The 11,954-nt window shown below is 34.1% G+C and overlaps 1 protein-coding gene across 19 annotated transcripts in view; it reads right to left on the minus strand.

The window, feature by feature from the left end:
• The window catches only part of LOC131043555 (protein ENHANCED DISEASE RESISTANCE 2), a 138,214-nt gene extending 126,639 nt beyond the window's left edge, over positions 1–11,575 (minus strand). For 10 of the 19 annotated variants that reach the window (XR_009105552.2, XR_009105544.2, XR_009105549.2 and 7 more), the window contains exons 1-5: positions 10,820–11,574; positions 9,819–9,893; positions 5,426–5,479; positions 5,197–5,262; positions 4,636–4,739 (exon numbers count right to left, since the gene is read on the minus strand). Coding sequence is in view for 3 of the 19 variants with exons in the window: in XM_057976773.2 (XP_057832756.2) it covers positions 4,636–4,739; positions 5,197–5,262; positions 5,426–5,479; positions 9,819–9,893; positions 10,820–11,080 (560 nt within the window). In the remaining 16 variants the exon portion in view is untranslated. Of the gene's footprint in view, positions 1–4,635; positions 4,740–5,196; positions 5,263–5,425; positions 5,480–9,818; positions 9,894–10,819 lie in introns of all 19 variants that reach the window. The other 9 variants (XR_009105547.2, XR_009105540.2, XR_009105538.2 and 6 more) reach the window with 3 other exon arrangements.
• Between the last annotated feature and the right edge of the window lie 379 nt (positions 11,576–11,954).

The raw sequence follows: 11,954 nt of genomic DNA on the forward strand, positions 1-11,954 counted from the left end.
TCTATTGATGCTTTGGGAAACACCAAAAATGTTGAATACCTTTGTGAAGCTTTGTAGGGATTCCTAGTTGAGGTGGGTGAGGAGAATGTGGTGCAAGTGGTTACTGACAATGCATCAAATTATGTTGTTGCAGATAGACCACTAATGGATAGACACCCATCATTGTTTTGGACTTCATGTGCTGCTCATTGCCTTAACCTCATATTGGAGGATCTTGGCAAGCTTCCATGGATCCAAAGCATCTGTAAAGACAGCAAAAAATATTTGTAAATTCAAATACAATCACACACGGGTCCTCAACCTAGTGAGCTAATTAATAGGGCCAAAGGAGTTGGTTCATCCTAGAATCATCCGACTTGCAACCAATTTCATCACATTACAATCTTTGCTTCAGGCAAAAGAAGCTTTGAGTTGCATGCTAGATAGTGAGAAGTGGACTTCTTCATCGTATGTAAGAGCAATGTAGGAGTTGATGTGACAAATTGGATTTTTGATGAATAAATCTTTTGGATACCTACTATGGAGATCGTAAAAGTAAATCTCATTCTACAGTATAAATTTTATTCATATTTTTCTTTTATTTGCTTATTTTTGTTCACACTTATGTTAATGTTTCACAAAAATTGCAATTCACAGAGGCTTTGGTGGTTCTCCTACAAGTTGTCAATAGGGAGAAGCCTGCAATGGGCTACATATATGAGGACATGGATAGGGTGAAGAAGGCCCTTAGATCCATTTATGCGGGAGTTGAGGATAAGTGGCACCCCATTTGGGAAACCATTGATAGATGAGAGCACCTCCAGCTTCACAAGCCCCTACATGTAGCTACTTATTTCCTCAATCTAGCATTCCATTTCTGCCTCGATATCAAGGCAAATGAGGAGGTTCTATGTGGGCTCTACACAGTCCTAGAGCAAACGATGTCTAATTTTGGTGTTGGAGCACAAACAGTCCATGAGGTTGAGATCTTTAAACTTGCACAAGGAAATCTCTTTGCACGTGATATATGCAAGGCAACTTGGAGAACATTGCAGCCACAGAAAAAACTATTAAGGGCATAATTTAAGTTTACAAACAAAAACTTTTTGTATTTTTATATTATTACTAAATAATGAAACTTAAAGTTGGATAATGAGATTGATTTTTTTTCTTTTCCTCATCTCACATGAATGGTGGGAAAGATTTGGTGCTAAAGTACAAAATCTTCAAAGGATTGCAGTTTGAGTATGGAGCCAACCATGCAGTTTTTTGGGTTGTGAGCACAATTGGAATATATTTGAGCACATACACTTCAAAAAGTGCAATAAATTGTAAATGCAAAGGTTGAATGATCCAATCTATGTTCATTGCAACTTTTGTCTTCACCATAAACATATTTTGGGCTGTGACATATCCCCCATCACACTAGAGGTTGATCCACAATCTAATTGGATCATTGAGGCTAAGGATCCTATCTAAAGTGGTAAGGAGCTCAATTGGGTTGACCAAGTGGATAGAAAGGTTGAGGCAGTAGCCATGGCAAAGGAGGAAGATAGAGCACAAGCAAACACCTTGAATGTTGGTGTGGATGTCACTAGGACAAAGGCAGATATCATGGCTACAACATCATCTAGGACATATCTTAGACACCCACACAAGAGAGCCAAGTGATGCAAGCTCCTCTAAGCCATAGACTTTTAGCTTTTGTTTTGATATTTGTTTCAAACTTTTGATGTCATGGATTTCATATTCCATGAGTTTTGTATACATTTTACAATATTTATATATCTAAATGCTAAGTCACCGCATTCGGCGAATTTCATCCATGAGATTCGAAATTCAACGAATTTTTAAAAAACCCAAAAAATTTGGTTAAGTTCGCCTTAAATTCGTACGATCAATGGGTAAGGGTTTTTTAAATCAAAAACGTATTTAAAAAACGCAAGCTTCCTTCACGGGTTTGCTGGAATCTATTCACAGACTTCCGTGAAGCTACATGTGCAAACAGAGGCGACGTCGTGCATGTCCAACGCAACCAAACAATGCCCTGCAAATTCGAAGAGAGGCGATGCTCGACGCCCAACGCCCTACAAGCCCTATGCGAAAAACCTTATGCTCTGCAATTTTCGCGTAACCCAGGATGCGGCTAGTCTTGTGCGAACATCGTTTTAGTTTTCAATTAGGTTTTTATTTTCATTTAAAAATACTTTTCCCTTTATGTTTTTTTTGGCTGTCAAAACTTTAATTTCTAATTAAAATATTGACTTAGATGTCAATAAAAGTTTAAATATTATATTATTTATGTTAATTTTTATAAAAAGTAAATATTTAATTATAATAAATTTAAATTTAACATCTTTTCTCTTTAAAGAATAGTAGTTATTCTAATTTAATAGTTTATTGGATATATTACTTATATATTAAAAACCTATATAAGGCGAATTTAATGTCGAATTTTTTTTCCGAATTTTTCACCCTCACCGAACTTCATCCAAATTTTATGGTTGCCGAACTCGAATTCGAATTCGAACGCGGTGACTTAGTCTAAATGTGTTATTTCCTTCAGCTAAGATTTGTATTTATATTTATGTGATCGATGTATACTTGTGTATGTGATTAAATTAGCTTCTATTTGATGAGGTTAATGTGTCTGAGGTTTATTTATTAAAGGATACATGAAACAAGTTTAAATCCACAATCTTTGAATTTCTTGGGTTTTTATATTTGCCAAGTTTGGGCGCAGAGTCTGAGTCCAAGTCCAAAATCAGCTTGCTGAGCCTGAGTCTTGTAGCACTGATTTTAACAATATCACATTGGCTAGAGTTTTACAACTCAGCTTCCTGCAATGATCGCAAGACTAGAGAGGTTCAGAAAATTTAAAAAACTGTTTAACAATACTAATTTTACCAAAAAAATAAATAAAAAACTTGTGTAGTTAGTTATTGGATGGATCATTTGGTTGCCATGGCCCATGATCATTGCAAAGCCACAAATAACAGTTGTGCAATATATTGCATTACATTGTCCTTTGTTTTGTAACTTATGTGATACAAATATAGTCCAATTGGTTGGGTTGGGAATAGCAGAAATATTTGAGAAACGATTGAAATTGCTGCATAGATGATCAACTCTAGGATTTACTACAAGTATCCCTTAGGAATTACCAATTGTAGTAGAACTAGCATACCTATCTTTAGAGGAATATAGGTAAAGTACGCCAAAAGATATCATATTTGTTCATTATACCACTTAAAAAATTATTCTATTGTAATTAATATTAAATTATTATTAACATATGATTATATTATTATGTCATAATGTATTTTTATTTTTATATTTCCATTAAACTCTTTACAAAAGTAAAAAAACTTTTCAGAACAAATTATTATTATTATATTATTATATTTCTATTAAACTCTTGACCAAAGCAAAAACATTTATTAAAACTACATTATTTTTATTATTATATGTAGGGACACTTTCAATTCCCCATAATTAATAATATTAGATTGGGATAATTTCTAAGTTAATTGATTGCATGATGAAGATAGACAAAATTGATTGATCAGTTAAACTCAAAGTGAGTGGTAGTTGAGAGGTGGAAGTGAAGATATAATTAGCATTAAATAATTAAAAATTATTTAATTGTGTACATAAATGAGGAAATTAATAAAATAAAGATTTTGTTTTGTTTTAAAGGAGATATGTTTAGAATATTAGCTTATATAAAATAACATAAAATTAAAAAAAAAATAATGAGATATTTTCTTTTCTTTTCATGCATTGAAGTGTCACAAAAATGTCAAATTAAATGCTTCTAGTTTTTATTGATAGAGTAAAATTATCAAACTAGACAAGAAAAGAGTCATCAGTGCATTGTGTAATGTGAATTGAAACATTGTTGTTATTATTTATGTGGAAATCTAGTTGCAGGAACTCTGCTTTAGATGACTCAAGCTTGGAATTGGAATTTTGGAATGATTTTTGTTTTTATACTAGGAATACCAATTGTAATAATAAACACAAAAATGATTTTTTTGTATAATTCATGTATATCTTCTATGACTTTGCATTTTCAGTTTATTACTTGTAAATAGCAAATAAAGATAAGCAACTTTGTTTCTATATGGCACTAGGGCATTTGTCCTATGACAAATTCTAGTGCTAACAGTGATAGGCTGTTGCACTGAGGTTAGATAAAAGTTGAGGTAATCCCCCTCCACATGATTCTTACTGTAATCACATAAGAAATCCCTGTGTAGCGATCCCCGTAGGCAAATATATTATCATATGCTAAACTGTACAAGTTACACAACATACAGATTATAACCATTGCATGGTTTTGTTTTTTTTATCTTATCCCAAATACATCGTTACCTGGAGACATCGGGGTACTGGTACCAGTATGGAGAAGAGGACACGATTCAAATTGGGGTACACAAGTACATGAATCAAGATATGGTTATATTATATATAAATGTAGTCACCATAAATTGTCGGTATGGAGACAGGGGCATGGTCCATGATCCCATGATGGGATTTCCTAGTAACTATCGCATACTCAATAGGTCATGCTCCTTGAGTCCTTTCAAAAAACTCATCTTACTGTATCAAGCTATGTAAAAGTAAAGTCACAAAAATCATCTAATTACTTACTGACTGTCATGCTCTGATGACGAAGCATTCCTTTCGTTATCTATATTTGACTTGTACTCAACAGCTGCATATCCCTTGCTTCCATTTCCTAACGCACCATGATACTACAGAATTACAAGAACAGGAGAAAGTTAATTGACAATGGAATGTTTAAAACACAATATAGTAAAGTACATTAAAAATTATCCAGGAACTAGTACTATAGAAGGAAAAATGATGATGAAAATAAGATAAATATAACAGCTAACATCTAAAATTCATAACTAGAATTTTGAAGTGCAGAAATCAAAAAGCTAATTGAATCTTGCAGAATGAATTCCCCTGTTTTATTTAAACAAAACATGGGTGCATAAGAATCTGCTTATACAATACAACATGAAGCATCCATAATTATAGATAAGTTCAAAAAAGCACGCATTATAATTATTGACAACAACAGAGTCCAATAGTGCAGCGAGAAATTAGAATATTAAAACTAAAGAATAATCACAATACACATTTAGTACCACCATTCAACAGACCAATGTTATTAGAAATGAAAGTGAATACTAGATATTGTACCTGGTCAATCACAAGTTCAATCTTTTCTTTCCACATTAAAGATTCCTGGAGATTAAATGCAGCCATCTGGCACAATGTAATGAAACATAGAAATGAGAGCATATAAGAAAAATATTATTGTTCTATAACATCATAACAAATTACAAAAGCAGAAACACCTCTGTTTTCTTCCAAATTAACTAAATCTTAAGGATTGATGCCAAAAAACTGAAAATATAAAACTGCGCACCGTTATCCGATGTGATTTGTCTTTCTTATTGTAAACAGATAATACATAGACTACCTGCAAAGAGAAGTATACCGATCAGAAAAAAATACTATAATAACTGTCAATAAACTCAAAAATATGTTCAATGAATTACTACCAAATAACAAAGCTAAATAGAAATAAAATAAGTTTTAAAATTTTATAATATAATCTTAAACCAGTACAAAACTGAGCATCTCCCTGCTCTTCAGTTATAAAAACAACGAACAAACTTAGAAATTGTATTAATGTTCACACAACCAAATTGATCAATGAGAATCAAAAAATACAGTCAGTAATAAATGTCGACAACAAGGGTAAAATACTAAAAGGATTCTGAGGTGAACATCGTTAAATGTAACAAAAGAATACCAATACTAAACTACATGAGAAATACATTATATACTCAACCACATGAGAAATACATTACCCTAAATAGACCGATTCCCATATCAACCAATTGTTCTGAGAACTACAATAACCCATGTAACAATCATTTTCAAGACTACTCTAAAACTAAACATATAACCATATGAGGTTTTTGGAACCCCTTTTTTCTTTACATGTAGTATCGAGCACATGTTCTGCAATGAACAGCATAATATATATGTATCCTCATTGCAATGACTTGATAATTCATGTATTTTTTGCTTTGACAATAGTCTTGGGGACACAACCAATATCTATTTGAAAAAAGCCCAAACACCACTTTTTTTGAAATCCTTCTATATTATGGCTAGATGTCACATTAAGTAAGTCTTATAATGGATTCTCATCTGCAATTGAACTCCTCTAAGAGTAAACAAAAGTAATTGCCCAGTAATGCAATACAATAAGCTCTCAAATGCATAAGATACTATAGGTAAAGGCAACGAAAGATCCAAGCCTTCTCCAATTATAGATAAAAGTTACAACAATTAAAGCAAATCTGAAGAAAAAATATTCAGGCAAATAATTTCATGGTAACAGGTCTTAACAGACAATTTCTTCATAACAGACTACTTTTCTTCACAAAGCCTTAAATGTATAACGATTTAAGTTAGCACATCTGTGTGGCTTCCTAGCCAGAGAATTACAAAGACATGAGAACATATATCAAGAAGTCACCAAGAAGCCAAGATGTGAAAATGATAACAATGCATGAAAGAGTAACATCAAAAACATAAGGGACCTCAAGAACAGTAAATAACCGTTGCACTCCAGGCCCAAGTCAAGAAGTAGTTATCAACAATATGAAGCAGCAGCAAAGATGAAAACAGCAATGCAACCGAAAATTTATTCAACATTCAATGGTTGTTACTTATTAGTAAGAAGAAAATAAATAAATTAATATTATGTAGACGTACACAAGTGAACAAAGTTTGTCAGTGGGGCTTGAAAGTAAATCCAATTATCATTAGCAAGAAGAGAAAGGAAATGCTGAAAAAGACTACATTGAGAACAAAGGGCCAAGAGTAAGATGAGGAACAGCAGTGCTGCAGAGAAGGTTCACTGCAACAGCAGATGGTTAAAAAGAAAGACATGTCAAAAGCTCATGATGAGGCATGACCAGCCCAATCAGAGCCACTAGATGAACAATGTGTAGACAAAGAGAAGAAGGAAGAACAAAGTGCTCTTTCTTGCAATCAAGTAATGCGTAATGCCTTGCATTCTTGGTGCGGGTGACTTACATCCACATGATCAAACAGGCCTATCATGTAAGGAGGTCAGCCTACAAAGGAAAGAGAGACTGCTACACATTGTGAAGGATAGCTATGATACAACCAATGTAATTCCATCCTTAGATGCTAGTCCTAACCTTCTCAATGGATGTGATGATAAAGAAGATCAGTGTTTCTCTGAATTTTTGGGAGAGGGGAGTGAAAGTACAGGTTTAGGGGTATAACAATGGCAGGGGAACGGATATATTATATATATTTATACACAAAAAATGTACAAAATTAAATAATAAACCACACAACCCCAAACATGTACAGTACATTACAAATTTGCTAATCTTGATCTGAAAAATCCCAAATTTGGAGAAGTATTGATAAAAGCTGCAGATATATTCAGGAATGCTCTTCAATTTGCAGCTCTCCATGACCACATTGACCTTTGCAGATTCCTAATGAACAAAGACGAGTTGAAAACATGTGAAATGAATTGAAACAGGGAAAATCTATTGCACTTTGCTGTAAACAGCAATAAAGTCAACATTGTAAAAAGCTCGTGGAAAATGGATTAAGTTGAGTAATTAATTGATCTGCAGAACTTGGAGAGGAAGACATATTTGCATAAGGCAGTTGCTAATGGTAACATAGATATGATCAAGTTCCCCCTGAAGCAAATTAATGCCAAAAAAAGAGTTATATTTATCAGGTTAATTTCTTTGGGCAAATGGCTCTTCACAAAGCAGCAAGTGGAGGGCATATGGATGCCACAATGTTCCCCTTGAATCAAGTATTGAGGTCTATTGCTGAACACAAATCCTATGGCAAAACTAATCTATAGTATGCTGTGCAAGTCTGATGCAAAAATTAGGCAAAGAGTCGACCAAGTTATTGTTGGATGTCAAGACATCCCCAGGATGTTGAGGATGGCCTGTTGTCCCCCTTTGAGAGACATTACCAGGAGACATCCCACATTATAAGAGGCATCCTGGGATGTCCTCAGAAAATGCGAGAAAAAAAGGGACAGTGTAGGGACATTCTGTCTGCATCCCCCCATTCCCAAAGCATCCCTCTGTCTCTGATCAGAGAAAAAAACCTAGGGAACACAGAAAGAATCATTAAAAAAAAAATTAAGAAAACCATTTATAATAATATGCAAAAATCTTTCAAATCCCCAAGGCTGACAAGCTAGCCATCCAGATAACCACCTAGCTGCCACCCAACCATCCAACGACCCATACAGCCTTTTACAGATTTTGTTAAAACAGAAACCGAAATGTTGGTTGAAGAGATCAACAAACCATATATTTTCACATAAACCAAAATCAAAAATTTAAAGAAGACATCCAAAATTCAAGAACTTCAATGTGACACTAAATTGTTTCCACATTTTCAAGCTAGTAATCAAAGTTATTCATGTATGACTGCATTAAGTGTATGTTTAAGCACAGGATAGCCAAGTTATGCATGGCTATCTTGGTCATAAGTGAAGACAAGATATTGCTGATTCACAGAAAAAATTGATGACTTCAAAAAAATTGCCAAACTACCTGGAGCATGAAAGGTTGTAGCACATTCTTAAAAGTCGGCAGCTTGAAAAGCAGCTGGAAGAGAAGATTAAAAAATAATGCCAGTCGAGCAGATCAACATGAGAAATGACTGACTGACTGTTGAACAATGAAAAGATAATCATAGAATGATTAAAGAAAGGAAGCGGCAAAATATGGCATTATAAATCAGAAAGCAGCAAGTCCAATTTGAGGAATCAAAATTATGAGGGTGAAATCCAAAATGCTGCCAGTCGAGCAGATCAACATGAGAAATGACTGACTGACTGTTGAACAATGAAAAGATAATCATAGAATGATTAAAGAAAGGAAGCGGCAAAATATGGCATTATAAATCAGAAAGCAGCAAGTCCAATTTGAGGAATCAAAATTATGAGGGTGAAATCCAAAATGCTGCCAGTCGAGCAGATCAAGATGAGAAATGACTGACTGACTGTTGAACAATGAAAAGATAATCATAGAATGATTAAAGAAAGGAAGCGGCAAAATATGGCATTATAAATCAGAAAGCAGCAAGTCCAATTTGAGGAATCAAAATTATGAGGGTGAAATCCCAAGTTTTTCTATTTATTTATTCTGGTGGAGATTTGCACCAAAACGGCAAAACCATACTTTAAAGATTAAAAAAATTGCCAGAACGCCTGGAGAATAAAAGGTTGTAGCGCATTCTTAAAAGTCAGCAGCTTGAAAGGCAGCTGGAATAAAAGATAAAAAAGCTAACAGTCAAGAAGAACAACATGAGAAACGATGGAATGATTAAAGGAAGTGGCAAAATATGGCATTGAAAATTTTCTTCACAAAACAGCAAGCCAAATTTGAGGAATCAAAATGAGGAAATCCTATGCTTTTCTATTTATTTATTCTGGTGGAGCTTTGCATCAAAACATACTTCAACCCATACTGTTAATTACAGTTCTAATTTTCGCTGTTTATTTATTCTCATGGAGCTTTGCATCAAGAACATACTTTAAATCACAATATTATTTCCATTGAAAATTTGCTAACTTCCCTTTGGCAAAATTAACAGCCCTACAAAAACAATGCATAATTATGTCACAACTTCCAATAGGATAGAGTTTTATAAATATCCTCATTTATGCTTATAGAACAGCATGACATGCTCAAAAGGTGCAGTAAACAAAGCTTAAAGCTTACATGCCCATGATGTGTCTCCAACCCTCGGTCCTCCACTCTACAACTCCCATCAATAAGAAGAGACTTGATAGGGACCTAGATTGATAAAAAGAAATTAAGACTTTTATTAGTTTTGTTCGCAATTGAACAATAATTAAGCTAGAAAAATAGCTACCACTAGTCTTGCAAAAAAACACAAGACAAATTACATAAGGCTCTATGCATATCAGGTGTGAACTATAAACAAAAATAAAGTATTATCCAGAATCTGAGTGGCATTTGGCATTCATTGTGGGGGCAACTGCTTTAGGTTAAAATCAAGAACACAATATTATGCAGAAATCAAGTGAGTTATCTATCAGCATTAGGGGAACTAAATTTTGGCTTAAAATCAACGGTATAGTATTGCATTATCCATAATTTAACTAAGCTATCAGAGTCTAAACAGGGAGAGTGCTTTTTGTTTCGTAAACAACAAACCAGAATTTGAGCGACAATTCTCAATCTTATGAAAGCTATTTTTGATTTACAATCAACAATGCACTAATATCCAGATTAAAAGTGAATTATCTCTCGTCGTTCAGGAAAAATGCCTTTTGGTTTAAAATCAAAAAAGCTGTATTAACTAGAATTGAAGTGAACCATCTCGCTCACAGTCAGGGAAACTATTTTTCGCTTTTGAAAAAAGAACATGCTAAGCTTTCATCATAACAACAAGCATTTCTTGGATTTAAATCAAACGTACAATATTTTTAAAAATGTCATTTGGTTTGGAATCGAAAAATCTGTATTAACTAGAATTGAAGTGAAGCATCTCGCTCACAGCCAGGGAAACAATTTTTTGGGTTTTGAAAAAAGAACAAGCTAAGCTTTCATCATAAGACCGACCGTTTCTTGAATTTATAACAAAAAGTACAATATTTTTCAGAAATAATAATTAAAATATCTTCTCAGATCTAAAACATTGCAAATTTCTCAGAGAAACAAGAAACTTCGACAATTAAGGCAGAAAAACAATTCACCTCATTTTCCAATGGCTTTCTCTTATAATAGGCAAGAACTCGCGATTCGAGAACAAAATAGCGCTTGTGAATAAAAGACCTCCCGATCTTCCGGCGGCCATAACGCACCATCCACCCTTCCAAAATCACCTTGTTCATGTTGAACCCTACTCCGTCTTCTTCACTGTTCTTGACCGAATTAAAATTACTAGTATTACTACTACTATTGTTGTTTCTCCAGATAGAAGCAACATTCAGATGACAAAACTGATCCACTACCATGACAGCCGAGTCCTCTGATCACGCTCACCAATAATAATGAGCTATTCTCTCTCATAATCCAATCAACAAACAGACAGTTTCCATAAAGAATATAAAAATTTTACAAACATACAAATCGCCGCAGAGACGCTCCAGGTTTTAATTGGGGCAACTCAACAGGCTGCCCGCTATAAATTCTCCTCTGCCAATTCGAACACGAGATCAGGTCGAATTCCATTGCTCCTCCGCACATCTAAAAAATAAATCGGAATTAATTATAGACCTTGAATCCGCTAAAATCAAATTTAAAAGGGGAAAACCCTAGAAAAGCATTTGTCGCCAATTATTTACTATTATCGCCCGCTCTCGTCGAAGACGGTGTGCCCGGTAAAAATTTGCCGGCTTTATTTAAACGGCAACTTAGTCAACGGAATGGGCGATATTTTCCAGAGCGATCGTTCACGCTGTTTTATGAATTCATTCGCCAAGTCAACTAATTACGACGATGGCGGGAAAATCTAAAAACTGTGTATTTATTTTCTCAATGAAACAACCACCACATGTCATTTGACCGAGCTACTAATCTATTCTGGCTTCTGTTACTTGACAGAACTGCATGACGTCGGGCATTAATCGGCAATTTATATTCAAGAAGATTCTGCAGAACTCTGCTTCATGTGGGCTCCACCATCGAGATCTTCTGTTTTTTGAGTGGAATTTCACTAAAGCGGAAAAAAAAGAGAAAAAAATTGAAACGCTCGAATCCATGGGAAAAAGTGCATGGTTCTTTTATTTTTTCTGCTTTTTCTTTTTATATTTTTTGGGTTTTCTGATTGGTTGTTTTTAAATGATTCTAAAATTTGGCATTTGTGGTCTAGTCAATGATCTCAATTTT

The sequence above is a fragment of the Cryptomeria japonica genome, chromosome 2 (genome assembly GCF_030272615.1).
Source record: "Cryptomeria japonica chromosome 2, Sugi_1.0, whole genome shotgun sequence".
Classification (NCBI taxonomy): domain Eukaryota; kingdom Viridiplantae; phylum Streptophyta; class Pinopsida; order Cupressales; family Cupressaceae; genus Cryptomeria; species Cryptomeria japonica.